Genomic DNA, 17,426 nt, shown 5'->3' with positions numbered 1-17,426 from the left:
GTTCAACAAAATGTCCAACTAGTACTGCCAAAGTCCGAACTAGTAGATGACACTTAAGTTTGATATCAAGGATATCTAATAGATGCCCAAAGGGCTTTCCATAGCCGCGTCGATCACCCTGGCTCGGTCCCGGGGCCTCATCGGCAGCTTCTCCAGCTGGCAGTTCAGCACCAGAACCGTCTGGTTACTCTACCGATTCCGAAGAGAAACCAAAGGTTCTGCCTGGTTTGAACGTTCCGCAGAGGCCAAGGTCAAAATAAACCTACGTTGTTGCAGCCGCGTTCATGTGAAAGATGTATTCTTACAAAAGGTCCATTTATAGACTTATCGAAATGCATTTAAACCAGTTTCTGAGCTGATTATGACCCAAAATAAATCTGAGAGGGTTTGTGACTCTCTCAGATTTATTTTGGGCCATAATCAGCTCAGAAACTGGATCTCAGCTTGGAAAGGTTTTGATTGAAAGGATGAGAGGAAAAACACAGGTCTGTTTTCTTCAAACTTTTACTAAATTTTTTCTCCTTTTCTTGTGCAAAGTGCTCCAGGTCTGTAAACATCCTTCATTTTAAAAGAGTCTGAGAATTAATATTCTGTTCTGCTGGCACCTGGAAGCTACTCGGCATCCTCTTCATCACATTCCTCACATATATTATAAATCCATTACAATTTTGTTATGCTGTTCTATGCTGTATTTGTGTAATGTGTCTTTTTTGGTCTATTCTGTACACACATCTACTGTCCTGGGAGAAGGATCCCTCCTCTGCTGCTCTTCCTGAGGTTTAAGGGAGTTTTTCCCTTATTTAAATCACTGTACAGACTATAAAACCCCATGAGGCAAATTTGCGATATTGGGCTATACAAATAATAGTGCTCAAGAATGTAAAATCAGTCTTTTGTCTATACATGCCTTCACTTTCTGGACAAACCTTTAACTTGAACCAGAAGTCTAAACCAAAACATGGCCATCACATTTTACAGTTTTTCCTGCTCTAACAAATCAAAACTGCCTGGCTTGATTTAAGGGAATAAGCCTATGTAGGTCCTGCAAACCATACAACATTCTCAAACTGTGGGTCTGAGCCCAGTCTACCTGATGACACCAATAAGCTTTCTTCTCTTTGACTTGTCAGATTTTTTTAAATAAATAAACTTAAGTCACTTCAGTTGCAGGGTCCTTGTATATTATGCATGCTGATTGTCATACACTAAGGGTGGGGGAGGACTTGAACTGAATCATTATGTTCATCAGTAACACCTGTTCTTTTCTTACTATGGATAGCAAGGTCTATTCTTACCAATGACTTATTGATTCATCTCTGTACACTGCCTGCACATTATGACCTTTGACAGTCAGCTTGTTATCCATTAACCTGAATTATTGCCAAAACAGCATGACAGATATCTGCATCAAGGAAACAAGTTTATTTCAACATTGAAAGACATTCTTAATCATTGCAGCTGCACAGTTGTTCACACAGGCTCCATCACATGGACAGAGAAGGCTGACGACGCGGACCCATCACTGACAGCAACTGGTGTCACATGTCTTTCCTTTGCACACGCAACCAGAGGCGCACTTGCTACAGTCGGATGGGCAGCATGAGCAGCAGCCTGCATTAAGAAAAAAATAAGTGTTACTGACAACCCTATGATCATTGATCTGTTGCAACAAAAAGCAGCCAAGGCCACCCTTTAATTCCAGGACAAGGATATTACACAAGTCAAAGCATCTTGAGCTAAACATTAAGAGGTTTGGGGTGGAATGAAGTGACCTTCTGTGATGCAGCCAATTAAAGCCACCTGGTTTCCTACATCTTGAGTAAAGAGGCAATTTTAGACAAGGCAGCATTAATTCAGTATGCCAGATATGAAACGGCAAGAAGTCAGTCTTAAAAGAAAACATAAGAATCCTACTTGGTGGCTTGGGTGAAGATTTTTTAAAAAAAGAAGGCTACTAGTAAAATGTATTTCATCAACAGTCACATTGACTGGATTCAAAATTAAGACACCTGTGAGTTAGATGTGTGTGTAAAGATGTGATTTGACTTACTCTTTTTGCAAGAGGTGCAGGAGCAGTTTGTGCAAGTGCAGGATACTCCGCAGTTGCAGGTTCCAGCTGAAAGTAAGAACACAAGACATGTCAGCTTTAGGAATTCATTTGTGTATGACAGCAAGTCCTATAAAGTAATACCAGACGAAATATTAAGACTAATGAAATACTTAAATAAAACTTACTCTTGGAGCATTCGCAAGGGTCCATTTTTCAGTGAGTGTAGTTCTCTTCTTTAGAGAGTGCTGCGTTTGTGCTTCTTCCCGTTGGAAGTGGTGGTATGAGTGTCAGAGAAGGGGCGGCTCTTTTATAGCATCCCGGTAACAACAAGACCGGGTGCAAAAAGCGTCTGTCACGCTGCACGCAGGCACGTAATTGACCATTACAAAGAGGTTTGTGCACACGGCTCAACTACGCAGCTGATTCCCAAAAGACGCGTAGGCGTGTTGTTTGTAAATTACATTCAGGTACGCGTTTTCGTCCTGCTCCACGTTGCAGAACTTGTGCGCATGTTTGGCCGCGTATGGAAAGCCCTTTGGGCATCTCTTAGATATCCTTGATATCAAACTTAAGTGTCCTCTACTAGTTCAGACTTTGGCAGCACTAGTTGGACATTTTGTCGAACTAGTTCGCAACTTTGCCGTACTAGTTGAACAAAAACTCGTACTAGTTACACTTTTTCAGCAACTAGTGACACTTTTGGCCAACTAGTTCGGACAAAAGCCGTACTAGTTGAGCGTGTGTGAACGACTGTGTATTTGATTGCAGCTGCAATGATTAAGAATGTATTTTGTAATCGGAATCGGTAGAGTAACCAGACGGTTCTGGTGCTGGACTGCCAGCTGGAGAAGCTGCCGATGAGGCCCCGGGACCGAGCCAGGGTGATCGACGCGGCCAAACATGCGCACAAGTCCTGCAACGTGGAGCAGGACGAAAACGCGTACCTGAATGTAATTTACAGACAACACGCCGACGCGTCTTTTGGGAATCAGCTGCGTAGTTGAGCCGTGTGCACAAACCTCTTTGTAATGGTCAATTACGTGCCTGCGTGCAGCGTGACAGACGCTTTTTGCACCCGGTCTTGTTGTTACCGGGATGCTATAAAAGAGCCGCCCCTTCTCTGACACTCATACCACCACTTCCAACGGGAAGAAGCACAAACGCAGCACTCTCTAAAGAAGAGAACTACACTCACTGAAAAATGGACCCTTGCGAATGCTCCAAGAGTAAGTTTTATTTAAGGATTTCATTAGTCTTAATATTTCGTCTGGTATTACTTTATAGGACTTGCTGTCATACACAAATGAATTCCTAAAGCTGACATGTCTTGTGTTCTTACTTTCAGCTGGAACCTGCAACTGCGGAGTATCCTGCACTTGCACAAACTGCTCCTGCACCTCTTGCAAAAAGAGTAAGTCAAATCACATCTTTACACACACATCTAACTCACAGGTGTCTTAATTTTGAATCCAGTCAAGGTGACTGTTGATGAAATATATTTTACTAGTAGCCTTCTCTTTAAAAAAAAAAAAAAAAAAAAAAAAAAATCTAAACCCAAGCCACCAAGTAGGATTCTTATGTGTTCTTTTAAGACTGACTTCTTGCCGTTTCATATCTGGCATACTGAATTAATGCTGCCTTGTCTAAAATTGCCTCTTTACTCAAGATGTAGGAAACCAGGTGGCTTTAATTGGCTGCATCACAGAAGGTCACTTCATTCCACCCCAAACCTCTTAATGTTTAGCTCAAGATGCTTTGACTTGTGTAATATCCTTGTCCTGGAATTAAAGGGTGGCCTTGGCTGCTTTTTGTTGCAACAGATCAATGATCATAGGGTTGTCAGTAACACTTATTTTTTCTTAATGCAGGCTGCTGCTCATGCTGCCCATCCGACTGTAGCAAGTGCGCCTCTGGCTGCGTTTGCAAAGGAAAGACATGTGACACCAATTGCTGTCAGTGATGGGTCCGCGTCATCAGCCTTCTCTGTCCATGTGATGGAGCCTGTGTGAACGACTGTGCAGCTGCAATGATTAAGAATGTCTTTCAATGTTGAAATAAACTTGTTTCCTTAATGAAGATATCTGTCATGCTGTTTTGGCAATAATTCAGGTTAATGGATAACAAGCTGACTGTCATGTGCTGCATCTAACAAAGGTCATAATGTGCAGGCAGTGTACAAAGATGAATCAATAAGTCATTGGTAAGAATAGACCTTGCTATCCATAGTAAGTAAAGAACAGGTGTTACTGATGAACATAATGATTCAGTTCAAGTCAAGGGCTTTCCATAGTGCAGCGAAAAGCTCAACTAGTTAAAGGAAAGTGTCAACATGTACAAAAAAATTCCAACATGTTCGGCACAAAGTCTTACTAGTCAAAAGAAATTTGTTCTACTAGTTAACTAGTAAGGCAAATCAGTGTAACTAGGTTTTTTTTTTTTTTTTTGGCACTTACTAGTAGTACTAGTAAGTTCAAAAATGCACTACTAGTCAGCATTTTTGGTGCTTACTAGTGGTAGTAAACATTTTGGCTCATACTAGTAGTGCTAGTAAGGTCAAAAACAGTCCACTAGTGCTACTACTAAACATTTTGAGCTTCACTAGTAGTACTAGTAACATGGAAACGGGGCTACTAGTGGACTGCATGCAAATGAAGCAGGCGGTACAAAGATTTTGATTGGTCAGTGTAGAAACTGTGTGCTGGACCTCTTAAAGTGCCCGCTCTGTATAGTAACTTGAGTTTTAGCAGCACTCATTTCAGGAAGCCTGTTAATTTAGTTTATTTTGTATTAACATGAAATGGCAATAAATTGAATGCGTTTTGGTAGATGAAATGAAACAACATGAAGACCAAAGTGAATGTAACATTAATGTTTTTATGTGTAGAAAATTTGCAAATATACAATTTATTGTAAAAAGTCTGTTCCTATTTCATGATTATCATTTTTAAAATGATATTTAGTATGTTAATTACAATTTTTGATGAATTATATCAGCATTTGTGGGAAATAAAACAATAGTCTGTCTTTGAAATCTAACATTTTTTCACATCCAGACATACAAGTAAATCAATTTAATCTTTTACCTCTATCTTAGATAGATAGATAGATAGATAGATAGATAGATAGATAGATAGATAGATAATGTTGATTACCACATTAAATAATCAATCATGATGCAGCACTTAATTCGTAATCTCGACTTCATTGTTCAGAAAGATCCATATAATAGCACAGTCATAAACACTGACGGGCTTCTGCTCGCTTTTTACACGGTCAAATATAACCAGAAGGTGGCAGCAAACATCTGGACGTAACGTTAATGGCCGGCGCTTCTGGAGATATGAGCCAAACTTCACATGAAGCTGCTGCAGAAAGTGGCTTTAATAATGTTATTGATCGCGTTTGGAATGCGCGTAATGTAGCAAGACGGGAACTGGCATAGCAGAGGGATGAAGACAACATGCTGACAGCCACAAGAAACACATTTCGGCGGCGAAGAAGAGCAGGTCCGATGACAGGTAGGCCTAACTGTTACCCGGCCTTCTTAAACGAGTATTAGCATTAATGTTAAAAACCGTCTACTGAGGCAAAATTGCCCCTTTCACTGTCGCTGCTAACTCGCGAATGGTTTACAAATTCATCATGTGTGGCGTTTTGCAATTCATGCTGGATCCGGCCTGAACAGTTCACCAGGTACGGCTGGTTTCTGGCTGATGTGTAACGTTAGCCTAAAGAAAGTAGGAGAAAACTCAGTGTGGCGGGATAAGTATATTGATCCTGTTACTGGAAGAATGTTAATCACATATTATCATGACAATATTAAAACAAGAATGTTTTTTAGAATATGCCTTTTCTGCAGTAGGGGAGAACGGGGTAACATGAGCCAGCTTTTACATTTGATTATTTTACTGCTAAATAAAAGTGTATTTGTTTCAAATAATAGTTACTATATATAGCTCAGGTTGTTGTGTACCCATGGAAATTAAAACAAGTTGTCTAATTATTGTGGTTTTAGAACAATGAGCCATCAAAAAAAGTTAGTTCTTTGGCACAACTACCCCAGGCTGGGGTAAAATGAGCATGTGGATGGGGTATTATTAACCATTAAATACTGATATGAAAATGACACAAAATCAAACAATTTAAATGTAATGTTTAACAATATGCAATATTCTGTTTTTGTACAGAAACACCTGCACCTGCAAATAGGACAAGTGGAGTTTGGAGAGTAAAGCTGTTCCTGTTGCCAAATGCTCATCAAGTTGTCCTTCCACCTCGTAAAGAATGCAGTAAACTCACCAGAATAGGCTTAGGTAATGTACACACTGTATTGGTTTTGAATGTGAGCGTGCACCTGAGTTTTTGGTATTTATTTACACAGAAAATGCACATCCATCAACATTACTGTATATTTGCAAGTGTTGGATAGGAAGTTTATTTATATTTGTGTGACCAGTGTGCAATGTGGAAAACAATAAAAGACAACCATCATGCTCCACTTTTGGCAGCAAGACTGAACTGCATCAAAATTCATATCATTATGTAATTTTGGCTTCATTTAACATCAGCCCACATACATTAAATATTATTAATTGCAGTCTGTCATCTTTGAATGCCATTTATTTGGTGTGTCAAATTCATAATAGGGCAGGATAATCACTTGGACCACAAATACTGCAAAGTCACATGATTTTATTCTAATCCCATTTATCTTACACGTGTACTGAGCAGGACTTGCCCTGATTCATTTTTTCAAGCAAATACCCTAAACATCCACAAACCGATGTTTATCACTATGTAGCCCGTGTGCATATAGCTCAAATATTGACAGATGGCGTCCACCTAGAGTCCGGTTCTGCTTGAGGTTTCTTCCTGTTAAAGGGGAGTTTTTCCTTGCTGCTGTCGCCAAGTGCTGCTCATGGGGGAATGTTGGGTCTCTGTAAATTAAAGAGTTCAGTCTAGACCTGCGCTATGTGGAAAGAGCCCTGAGATAACTTTTGTTCTGATTTGGCACTTTATAAATAAATTGAATTGAAATTGTGCTCCAAATATAACAAACACAGCAAAGTATGTTGTTCACAGCCTATAAAGACACAATAAGGCTTTGAATCTAAGTCAATGATTCAAATTAGACAATTATTGAGTCAGTATATTGACAATTTTCTCTTTAATTATTTTCCAGGGATCCCAAGTCATGATTTGCCAGGGACAGTCTCACATAGAAGTTACGTCCCACTCTCTTGGACTCTTCCAGAGTTTAATAATTACATCTGCCAAAGCTTTCCCACCGTAAGCCTAAATGTAATTGGATTTCATCTCGCAAGAGCTGATAAGTCCAGGGTTCTGACTAAAATTCAGGCAAATACTCTGAATGAGCTGAAGACAGCAGCTGGCAGAAGCAGGGTTTATATTATTCCCCAGACAAATATTATACTGCCATTAGAGGTGAGTTTTTATTGTTGTTTTGAACCAACACTCCTTTTGAATATGCGTAGATTGATATTAATTACTAATCAGGCAGTTTGTTTTGTCCATCAAGACCTCAGGACCTGAGAGGACTCATACCCTACCAGAAACATCTCCACCAGCTGGACCTGAGACAGTTTCACAGTCTCTACCTGCTTCTCCATCAGCCACACCGCTGATGGCCACACCCACTGCTTCATTGACAGCCATCACACCTGCAGCCTCACCCACTGCCATCACACCTGTAGCCTCACATACTGCCATCACACCTGCAGCCTCACACACTGCCATCACACCTGCAGCCTCACACACTGACTTTAGAGCTGCAGCCTCACCCACTGCTGTCACACCTGCAGCCTCATACACTTCCCCCCCAGCCATTCATGTAAGTCCATCCCAGTCCCTCGCACCATCAGCCGCCAGACCGCCGGCCTCAACCGCTGTCCCACAGGTCACACACCCTGCTCCTACAGCACCTATGGACATGTCATTGGTCACATCTAATAGTAATTCTCATGTAAGTTACCAGTCCCCTCCCCTTAACACCATGTCCCTCTCTTCAACTATGGACACTGATGGAAGCTCACCAAGGACAGACTTGAACCCATCACTCGTAAGTTATGAAAAACAATAATACATTCTGTATGTACTTTTGATCATTCAGATTGAAGTAAATAGAAATATTAATGTTTAATAATCGTAGTTAAAAAGTCATCTTTTCTGTTTTTAAAGCTAACCTCAGTAAAATAGTTGGATGTTAACGGTAAGTCTTGTTAATCAACAGGAGGCAAGTTTGGATCCTGCACAGTGGCTGAATGCTGGGACCCCAGAGGTAAATCTTTACATGACGATAGTTCACTATTATTGTAATAAGTAGTATTAAGTATGTTTTTAAAAATATAGACTATATTGAGACACCATCATTTCATGCAACATTTGTACTTTCAAGGTCTTCTACAGAAGATCACGTGTGGAACCACTAAACAGGTATTTTATATGTTTAAAAAAACGGAAACATGTGACACTGCATTTTATACACATTAACAGTCTCAATACTCATCTGTTCAATAGATTTTAGAGAGAATAATATCAGAATACACCAGTGGTTTAAAATGACTTTGAAATTAGTTTTTGAAAGGCCAGAGTATGTAATACTGGCAGTTAAAAAGAAAGAAATCTGATTTTTTTTTTAGGAGTCCTGTCAGTGACTTTGTCATTGATCATTCTGAGGATGAGGATGAGGATGGGGACGAGGACGACATTATCGCAGTTACTTTTGAAACCGACAGTCCTCCTTCGGTAGGTTTTTTTTTTTTTTTCACTACAGAAAACTGGTAGAATATTTTGTTCAAGAATTTTTAATGACTATGCATTTCACATACTCAAAATTTAAAGAATTGAATATTGCCACTTTTTAAACAAATTTCTAAGATCACCTGTCCCGGAAGTGGCCAACCATTTTTGTCAATCATTGCTGATGTACGTCATATGTGCTTTATATATTTTAGGAAGAAATTGATCTTGCTGTCATTTTGAGCACTTTTCAAGAGCATCACCTTTCTGAGGGCCTGGTATCCACCATTTGTATCAGGAGGAAAAAGCTTCTGGAGAGCACTATTAAAGCAATCTCCAGAGCCTCTTTCTGTTGGACCCATTCACCACTCATTGAGTTTGTAGGAGAAGATGCAGATGATATGGGGGGACCACAGCGAGAGTTTTTCAGGTCTGAATACCTCAAGTAATTTATTAAAGGTTTTATAACAAATTTGTGCATGTTTTCAGCTGAACTGCAAAGTAATACAAACTGTTGTATTTCTATTTTCTGTTTATTCTAGACTCTTGATGATAGAGGTACAGACCTCTCTTGGCATTTTCGAGGGAAAGGCTGGCCAGGTCTTTCTTAGTTATGATCAAGCAGCATTAGACCAGCGTAAATATTTTAAAGGCGGCAACCTTATCGCTTGGTCGATTGCACATGGAGGTCCGTGTATCAAAGCCTTGGATCCCAGCCTCTTCCAGCTGATGTGTGGCCAGGAGCCGCAACTGGAGCAGTTTGACTGGCAGGTGCTGCCTGACCCAGATGTGCAAAGCAAAGTCAAAACGGTGCTTAATAATTGCCATGTTAATATTTATTTGGATTTTAAACAAACAAACTTGTTAAACTTGTGGTCAAATTTGACAAAAGCATAAATCTGAGCAGGAGAAATAATCAATCTGGGACTCTTACAGCTACATTGTCTTCACTCAGATTTCTCTCTTAAGATCCTACAGTGCAAGACTGCTGGAGACCTGACTGCACTCCAGCAAGACTTGGGGGACTGGATTGCAGAGTACGGAGTCCCAGGCATATTTAATGCCACAGTTGAAGACATACCAAAAATCTATGCGTATGTGGTGAAGCACTACATTTTTCTCAGGTAAACACATATACAAATGAAATAAGCTTTACAGTTGTAACTAATAAAAAACACTGTCAATATAAAAACATTAATTTGCTGAATGCCGCAACATTATTTCCCGGTAACGTAAATATGGAATATATCAAACAGAATCTGTGTTTATTAAGTATTTGATTTTGTTTACAAATGTAGACATACTTTTGTATCGTAAAGGAAGTTTGGAATCACTGAGAAAGGTTTATGTATTGATTAGTTTGTTTGGGACAGGGGTTGATAATTTTATTCCCCATTGTAGCATCAAATTGATCAAAAATAATAATGATAACATTACAAATTACCAGGGCAGAAAGAGAAGCTGCCAGCTGAGAATCAGCTGGGAAATTGTTTCTTGTTAATTATACTAGAGACAGATGTACTCGTCCTTTTGAGGATTTCCTTCTCTTTCTGTCCTGGTCACGGCTGCTGAAACTGGCGAGCCGTTGCAAACTTAGAATTAATAAACAGTGATTTCATACAGTATTAGTAATTTTTTGTAACACTATCATTATAACTTTTCCTCCAGTTATTCAGTCTTTCCAAAAATAAATACATAATTAAATTTAAAAAGATACAAGTGATTCCAAACTTCTTCACGGTAACGTACATGTTTTATCTCTGTCGGTTTATAGGACGGCCAAAATGATATGCCAGTTCACAGAGGGAATGAATGCTTTTGGAAAGCTGTGGGACCTGGTCACGGAGAACTGGATTGCCTTTCTGCCTCTGTTCACCAACATGCAGGAACCTCTGTCGAAGGCAGCCTTCAAGGCCATCTTCAGTTACAATTACAGCAGTAGAGGAACCAACCATCGCGACACAGAAGAGGACACTATCTACAGCTGGGAGATGGTTCTTAACATGATTGAAGGTACGTTTTATTCCTTTATGAAAATTTTTGAGCGCCAATTATGAAATTGTAATATTTCAATTACACACCACACAAATAAAAAGGTCCACTTTAAATATACTGCGACAGAAGGCAAATACTCAGATGGTTATTGTGGAGTGTTTTACCAATTTAGGGAAATGCTAATTGTCTTATGCCACTGTAGCCAAAGTCATTAGAACAAGGGGCACATGCAAGTTTTGATGTCATCAAACGCACCTTTTGTCTCAAAAGTGTACTCTAAACCAGTTGTGTTTACATACCCTAAATTTTTGATTAAATGGCGGCATGAAATAGATATAGTCCCGATCTTGTAACGCTAGCTATTTGACTTTAGAAATTAATGTTTAAAATGTTATGATTTCCTTTTCCCTGGCAGACAAAGTGACTGAACTAAGATTCGAAGACCTTCTGATTTTCATCACCGGAGCAGATGAAGTTCCTGCCCTGGGCTTTCCCAGGAAGCCCAGCATCGACTTCTACGAACAGGAAGCGGGCCAGCGCCGTTTGCCCTACGCCTCAACCTGCATGATGTGCTTGTACCTTCCAAGAGGCGTCACACAGGAGGACGAACTGCATGGGATGCTTTTCCAGGCCACAAGAGAGTCTTTGGGATTTGGAAAGGTGTAGACCCTGTCAGGCAGTTTTACAGTAACAGTACCGTGAGAAGATTTGATTAGCAGATGCTCCCAGTCAGTTTGCACTATCTGACAAGAATAAACTGTGTTTACTATGTTGTTTTTTCCCCTGGTAACGTCTGAAGGTTTGTGTTTGTTTATACTTGTATTGCTGTTTGCACATTAAGTGTATTATGTTCTTTGAAGAATGTTTTGAATCTCTCTAGCACACACCAGATACCTCTCCTTTAAGTCTGTTGTTCCATCCATTGCATTTTGAAGATCCCGCAGCTGTTCAGAGTTGAGGTTATTGAGTGGTTGTGACACAATCCTTGCTCGTTCAAGGTCTTCAGTGTTTGCTTGTAACTGGGTGAGCTGTATGCCGTGTCTCGCCAAGCCAGCTTCCAGATTTTCTTGGCTGTAAGGGTCATCTCCAAAGATGTTGTTCAGAGCTGTTGACTCCTGCTCACTGTTGGTTAACATGCCCTCCATCCAAATTTGTGTTGGTGTACGGTTGTTAGCCGATCTGACTCTATGGTTGTTCCAAGCGTGTCTAAATAAATCTAATCGTTTTTGGATTTCTGGCTTATACACTACTTGTAGTGCCATTTTTTGAGCGTTATGTTCGGGGTTCAGTATTTGTTCATCTTCAAACGAATAGAAAAGCATGTAGAAGTAGTGCACAACCTGCTGGAAGACATCTCTCCAAAGTCGCTCAATACGTTGGTTGTGTACAGACTGGCCTGTAATGTGCCTTGCGTGTCCTTGTCCCTGCAGAAGGTTCATTAAAAGAGCAACCAGAGTGTTCTCCCCTCCGTGGTCAGATCTCACTCTGGAGGGTAACCCGTACAGACAGGTGGCACGAACAAAATAAGTCAACACTGTCAAAGCTGTGTTGTCTGTGCTGCAGTTGATGTAAGTTATTAGTCTGGAGTTCCCATCAATACCAGCATGTGTCACAAACCCCCATCTGTAAAACATTTCAAATAGAATAATGGATGTCTTCAATACATGTAAACCCTTCTAGATTGTTCTATTACATTAGCATCAATAGATTCATAATTAAGAAAAATATTTTGATTAGGAAAAAAAGACTGCTTAAAAAAGTGGAAAAGAAAGATGACAAAAGACAGAATAAGGCTGGATTTGGAAGAGGTTATATTATGTAAAAACCTGAACTTTAACACATACACAGTGAAAGTGAGTCTGCACCACCCACCCAATATGGCTTCCTAAGACTCCCACCAGTACATATAAATACAAGAGCTGACCCCTGATTACCTAATGAGACGCATATGGCCATCTATGTGCCACAAACTATTTGGAAACGGCACATAGTATGTTCTCCTAGCCACAGTCTGGCTTCATCTCTGGGCTGCAGCAGCTGGATCAATGCGGTTCAGGGTCTCTCGAACTCTTCTCCTCTGTACTACAATCCCTTCAGCATGCAGGTACGCCCTCATCATCTGAAAGGAGTTCATAACAAAAAGTTCAAGACAATTAAGATAAAGTACATTTTCTATAAAAATTATATACATAAAACCTACAAGGGAATATGTTGAAGTATGCTTACTTCTGAGCCTGATCTGGGAAACTGGTTGTGAAGTCTCCTGACGTGCTCCTCTAGATTAGCGTCACTAATGGGAGTGAATCTGTTTCTTGCTGAAATCTGAAAAGACTTCATTTTTTTATGCAGGTATGAGGAAGAACAGCCCAACATCCTTGCCATGGCTCTCACTGTGAAGCCTTGACTCAAGAGTAGCTCAATTTGCCCCCTTGTAATGTCAAGTGCAGGTCTCCCTCGTCTTCCTAAAATATGTAAATAAAACAATTAAGGAAAATCAGTAAATGAATATTAAGAATAATAGGTTAATACAAAGTACAATGAAGTACAAAGAAAACAGTCTACCATACATATTTTAATAATTCCACATTTGTTGTCTTCCCAAACACAAGTGGGCTTAAAACGAATCAGATTATAGGAGCAAGGTGTGGGCTACTAGCTGAAATCACAGCAGGTACATTCATTTACCTCGTGGTGTAACTGGACAGCCGGGGTGAACACCTACATCGATTTTCATGTTACAAACCCCAGTTGCTGTTGCTTTCAAGTTCTGATCAAGTCAGAATCTGACCCTCAAGCAGCAATTTTCCTCAAGCCAATTATGTCAAGGACTACGATTTTAAAGAGAAATGAAATTAATACCGTACGTATGCGTGGTAGTTTTATTAATGGGAATTAATCCAGAAACTTTGTCAAGCAATACAGCTTCCTATATTAGACGTTTTTAACATGCTTACCAAATAGACTTTTTCAACGTGGACAACTACTGAGTCAGAATCTTTAAATCTACAAAATGACAGATAAAGGAACTTCACTGACATCAGGTCTAATCAACAAACAAATCGAGTAGACGATCTGCTAAAGTGAATTCACATGTCTTCAGACAAGCCCATATGTCCAGTAAATCTGTTAAAGATTTTTTAAAAGAAAAAAATCAATTGAACGGGTTATTTAAAAAAGATAGTCCTATAAAGCCCTGTGCATACCTTACCTGAATGCAAACGTGCTGCGTGGAAGCCAGCACGTACTGCATTGGGTGCCGGGGGCGCAGTGATGAAACTTCGAAGATCTGTGAGACTCTGGACTATATCCCGCATTGCCTCTGCGCTAATACTGTCTTCAACTCTTCTCAAGTTAGCAATAGAGATGTCGATAGCGCGCACTTCTCTTCGACCTGCAGATCCTTGATGATACGCCCGTTCAATTGCTGTACATCGTCTTCTAATTCGTCTCAGGACGGCGTCCGCCATGTTTGCGTTTGAAATTCTGTGAAATATCTCCTTGACCAATGAGCAAAACAGTCCCATATTGGCCGAAACATCAACCAATTATTTTAAAATAGGCAGCTTCCTTGTACGCCCCCATTCCCGCCTCCTTGTTAACATTTTGTTGTCAACTAGTACAACTAGTACTACTAGTAAAGTCAAAAAAATGTCATTAGTACTGCTAGTACTACTAGTACTACTAGTGGAGTAGTATTAGTACCACTAGTAGAACTAGTACTATTGCACTAGTTGTACTAGTGCAATAGTGCTAGTTCTGCCAGTGGTACTAGTACAACTCCACTAGTGCCACTAGTACTACTAGTGGTACTGGTGCAACTTTATTAAACCATCCACTAGTAGTACTAGTAGTACTAGTGGCATTTAAAACCCCGTCACTAGTAGTACTAGTACTACTAGTATTACCAGTACTACTGGTGACAACGTTTTAAAAAGTTACCCATACTAACTTACAGACAGGAAGCGGAAATGAAGTGCAAAAACGTAAAAATAAAAGCCAAGAGGATAGAATGGCAATTGTATAAATAACTAACAGCCAATATTATGCAAGCACGGGATCTAATAAAATAAATAAATAGGTCTACATAAATAAATATTTTGTTCTTTTCATTTAGACATGATATATATTTAATCCAAAAAGTGTGATATATTATTTAGTGTGTAGCGTGAATCAATCGCCTAATTAATTACATGTGTAGAAATAGCCTGTGTTGTTCTTCCCAAACAGCTTATCTGAAGTGACAAGCAGAAGTTCACCCGTGTTACCAAATTGTTGTTAATCATTTCACATACAGATGTCACTCATTTCAATGCCGCGGCCGCAGTGAAGAGGCTGAAATAATTGATCCAGGAGACGCTGCAGTGCGGAACAACAACCAGCAGGTGGCAGATGAGAGCCGTCGAGATGCAGCTTCTGTCCGTCTCTCATCCATAGACTGTTTATAAAGATATATATTAATAATATTTATAATATAGTCTATGCTCTCATCATGCTCGACAAGCAGAGAGAACAGAGAAACCCCGTGAAGCTGTCTGAGAATTAGTTATAAGTTATATTTTCTGCCGGACCCGTACAGTAAACTAACACGTTACAGTCTTAATTTCATAAAGGACATTTATATTATGATATTTAAACCAACCATCCGTCAACACAGTTTAGACCTTAATATATGAAACATGTAAATTTGTCCCTTCCAAAAATTGTAACCGACTGATCATCAGAAGCCGAAAGAAAGCTGATTGTTCTCCTCAGTATTCAGAGTTAAACTGACTCCAAAACGCGCTGGATGTGAATCATTCACAGAAAACCTGCAGCGTCTCGTTTGTGAGCCAGTCTGTCTCATGACATTCATGAAATAATCATGAAATTTAATCTATCTAGTTATTTTCCGTGACACTCTGCACGACTTTCAAACTGATGTATTTCAGTTGGAAGTAGGTTTGTGCCTGCAGCGGGTTTTTTTCTCATTTGTTATTCATTTTTAACTATAACTACGTCACTCAACATTTAATCACAAGATATTATCCTTGATTTTATTTATTTATTTTAATATTACCAGCCCGGTGGGGCCGGAGAGGACGCGTATGAGTATTTTCCTCACTGTCGATTTTAGTATCTTTAACATTTCTCAACATACCGTTACTATGGTGATGACGCCAGCTAAAGCCGTAACATATAGTCAGTATAACATTACATCATACTGCATATTGGTGGTAACGTACTGTAGTGTATATTGAAGTGTAAAGAAAATAATGTGTGTATGTATAATAAACTCGATCAGCCTTAAACTGCGCAGTAAACAGAATTTGAAGCTCTGTGATTGGCTGACCGGAATACCCGCCGACCGGAAGTGTTTTCCTCACTGTGATCGTGTTAAAGTTTTGTCTTAATGATATCTTTAAGATTTCTCAACACAACAACACCAACGTGTCCTTAGTAAGTCAACAGTAAGATAGGTTCATGTTAAGGCCATCAGTCATCATTATTTCTCCTCTGATTCTGAGTAATAAAGTAGTTTCTGTCAGGTTGTGGTAGCGGAAGGCTAGGGAAGAGCATTGTGTTGTGGGCGCGTTCGACTCCTGGTTTTGCTGTCTGCCGTCAGTTGGCTTCATTCCGTTTCAAACTGCCGCCGTTCCGCCGCAACCCGAATCCAAACACCACCATGTCTGTTTAGAAAAAACTGTTTTATAGCCTGTGATTGTAAAATGTGAAGTTGTTCGTTTAATGATATATTTCCAGGAATATGTGGCTGAGTATATTTAATATGAAATCATCTTTCTTAAAACAATAAAACCCTCCAACGTTGTGTGTTTATAAACGGGATGAAGACGAGGTTATAAAACTGGACTTTATATTTCACTTCCATCATCAAACTGGACTTTAGATTGTGCATAGCATTCAACCTCTTACTGTTACATAATCTAATTATTTATTAATTATGTTAATAATTTCCCTTAATTTAAATTAATAATAATTCATTATTAATTTATATAATTTATTCTCTGTCACTTTCATATATTTCATTCACTTCAATTCTTTGTCCATATTTGCTCTGTACAGTCAATATTTCATTTCAGGTTTCCACTCTATAAATAGACTTTAAAATTTCAACTTAATTCTAATATTGCTTTATTGACTTTATTATTATTATTATTATTATTATTAGTAGTAGTAGTAGTAGTAGTAGTAGTATTACCTTACTTTTGTCTATTTTCATTCTTGTGTGTTGTAGATTTTTGTGAGCAAACACCAAGACTCATTCTCTGTATGTTTGCATTGGCTAATAAAACAGATTCTGATTGAATGAGCTGCTGTATGTCATGCTGACATAAAATCCCAAAACCAAGAATCATAATCAGGGTTGTGTGAATAGTAGCCCAGGGCCGGCCGTGGTTTAGGCCACATAGACGGTCCCCTAGGGCACCAAATAAGGGAAGGGGCACTGAGTGAGTTACTGACAGGTTTGCTTTTTTCTGTTCAGCTTTGGAAATTGAGCAGTCGATGGGTTTTCATCTGTTGATTTTCAAAGCCTTACTTGTCGTTCAGCCACCAAACACTCATTGAATGGCACCTTGACCTCCACTTGCCTTTTGTCCAGAGAACAGGGAGGATTTCTCTGGGC

General features: G+C 39.4%; 4 protein-coding genes across 9 annotated transcripts; 2 read left to right on the top strand and 2 right to left on the bottom strand.

The window, feature by feature from the left end:
* Positions 1-1,403: 1,403 nt before the first annotated feature.
* LOC121897291 (metallothionein A-like) lies at positions 1,404-2,350 on the bottom strand. Its single transcript, XM_042411693.1, has 3 exons — positions 2,236-2,350; positions 2,051-2,116; positions 1,404-1,611 (listed from the first exon to the last, which is right to left on the bottom strand). The coding sequence occupies exons 1-3, from the start codon at positions 2,258-2,260 to the stop codon at positions 1,520-1,522; spliced, it is 183 nt and encodes a 60-aa protein (XP_042267627.1). The 5' UTR covers positions 2,261-2,350; the 3' UTR covers positions 1,404-1,519.
* Positions 2,351-3,161: 811 nt separating this feature from the next.
* Positions 3,162-4,126, top strand: LOC121897292 (metallothionein A-like). Its single transcript, XM_042411694.1, has 3 exons — positions 3,162-3,276; positions 3,396-3,461; positions 3,919-4,126. The coding sequence occupies exons 1-3, from the start codon at positions 3,252-3,254 to the stop codon at positions 4,008-4,010; spliced, it is 183 nt and encodes a 60-aa protein (XP_042267628.1). The 5' UTR covers positions 3,162-3,251; the 3' UTR covers positions 4,011-4,126.
* A 1,191-nt stretch (positions 4,127-5,317) lies between these two features.
* LOC121897287 (G2/M phase-specific E3 ubiquitin-protein ligase-like) lies at positions 5,318-12,048 on the top strand. Of its 4 annotated transcripts, none has more exons than XM_042411685.1 (12): positions 5,318-5,556; positions 6,238-6,363; positions 7,233-7,495; positions 7,572-8,129; positions 8,301-8,348; positions 8,466-8,503; positions 8,710-8,815; positions 9,025-9,239; positions 9,352-9,619; positions 9,779-9,933; positions 10,584-10,822; positions 11,220-12,048. In XM_042411685.1, the coding sequence occupies exons 1-12, from the start codon at positions 5,511-5,513 to the stop codon at positions 11,468-11,470; spliced, it is 2,313 nt and encodes a 770-aa protein (XP_042267619.1). In that variant the 5' UTR covers positions 5,318-5,510; the 3' UTR covers positions 11,471-12,048. The 4 variants fall into 4 exon arrangements, with proteins under 4 accessions (XP_042267619.1, XP_042267618.1, XP_042267620.1 ...); XM_042411684.1 differs by having other exon boundaries at positions 5,319-5,568; XM_042411686.1 differs by having other exon boundaries at positions 5,320-5,568; positions 7,590-8,129.
* A 550-nt stretch (positions 12,049-12,598) lies between these two features.
* Positions 12,599-14,335, bottom strand: LOC121897289. Of its 3 annotated transcripts, XR_006096210.1 has the most exons (4): positions 13,759-13,795; positions 13,490-13,632; positions 13,031-13,266; positions 12,599-12,923 (listed from the first exon to the last, which is right to left on the bottom strand). XR_006096210.1 is itself a non-coding variant. In XM_042411690.1 (3 exons), the coding sequence occupies exons 1-3, from the start codon at positions 14,326-14,328 to the stop codon at positions 12,822-12,824; spliced, it is 654 nt and encodes a 217-aa protein (XP_042267624.1). In that variant the 5' UTR covers positions 14,329-14,335; the 3' UTR covers positions 12,599-12,821. The 3 variants fall into 3 exon arrangements, 2 of the variants coding, with proteins under 2 accessions (XP_042267624.1, XP_042267625.1); XM_042411690.1 differs by lacking the exons at positions 13,490-13,632; positions 13,759-13,795 and adding an exon at positions 14,013-14,335; XM_042411691.1 differs by lacking the exon at positions 13,759-13,795 and having other exon boundaries at positions 13,490-13,626.
* Positions 14,336-17,426: the final 3,091 nt, after the last annotated feature.

The sequence above is a fragment of the Thunnus maccoyii genome, chromosome 5 (genome assembly GCF_910596095.1).
Source record: "Thunnus maccoyii chromosome 5, fThuMac1.1, whole genome shotgun sequence".
Classification (NCBI taxonomy): Eukaryota; Metazoa; Chordata; class Actinopteri; order Scombriformes; family Scombridae; genus Thunnus; species Thunnus maccoyii.
Note: the sequence above shows the minus strand (reverse complement) of the source record. Positions and strands in the feature narration are given on the sequence as shown.

What these genes read in the sequence shown, in the direction of transcription:
- LOC121897291 (XM_042411693.1), bottom strand. Translation starts at nt 2,260, where the DNA reads ATGGACCCTTGCGAATGCTCCAAGA. An exon ending in CCCTTGCGAATGCTCCAAGA is followed by an intron (nt 2,117 to 2,235) that starts GTAAGTTTTATT and finishes TCTTACTTTCAG; the next exon opens with CTGGAACCTGCAACTGCGGA. An exon ending in CTGCACCTCTTGCAAAAAGA is followed by an intron (nt 1,612 to 2,050) that starts GTAAGTCAAATC and finishes TTCTTAATGCAG; the next exon opens with GCTGCTGCTCATGCTGCCCA.
- LOC121897292 (XM_042411694.1), top strand. Translation starts at nt 3,252, where the DNA reads ATGGACCCTTGCGAATGCTCCAAGA. An exon ending in CCCTTGCGAATGCTCCAAGA is followed by an intron (nt 3,277 to 3,395) that starts GTAAGTTTTATT and finishes TCTTACTTTCAG; the next exon opens with CTGGAACCTGCAACTGCGGA. An exon ending in CTGCACCTCTTGCAAAAAGA is followed by an intron (nt 3,462 to 3,918) that starts GTAAGTCAAATC and finishes TTCTTAATGCAG; the next exon opens with GCTGCTGCTCATGCTGCCCA.
- LOC121897287 (XM_042411684.1), top strand. Translation starts at nt 5,511, where the DNA reads ATGCTGACAGCCACAAGAAACACATTTCGGCGGCGAAGAAGAGCAGGT. An exon ending in ACTCACCAGAATAGGCTTAG is followed by an intron (nt 6,364 to 7,232) that starts GTAATGTACACA and finishes ATTATTTTCCAG; the next exon opens with GGATCCCAAGTCATGATTTG. An exon ending in CAGACTTGAACCCATCACTC is followed by an intron (nt 8,130 to 8,300) that starts GTAAGTTATGAA and finishes GTTAATCAACAG; the next exon opens with GAGGCAAGTTTGGATCCTGC.
- LOC121897289 (XM_042411690.1), bottom strand. Translation starts at nt 14,328, where the DNA reads ATGGGACTGTTTTGCTCATTGGTCAAGGAGATATTTCACAGAATTTCA. An exon ending in CGCAGCACGTTTGCATTCAG is followed by an intron (nt 13,267 to 14,012) that starts GTAAGGTATGCA and finishes TACATATTTTAG; the next exon opens with GAAGACGAGGGAGACCTGCA. An exon ending in TTCCCAGATCAGGCTCAGAA is followed by an intron (nt 12,924 to 13,030) that starts GTAAGCATACTT and finishes AACTCCTTTCAG; the next exon opens with ATGATGAGGGCGTACCTGCA.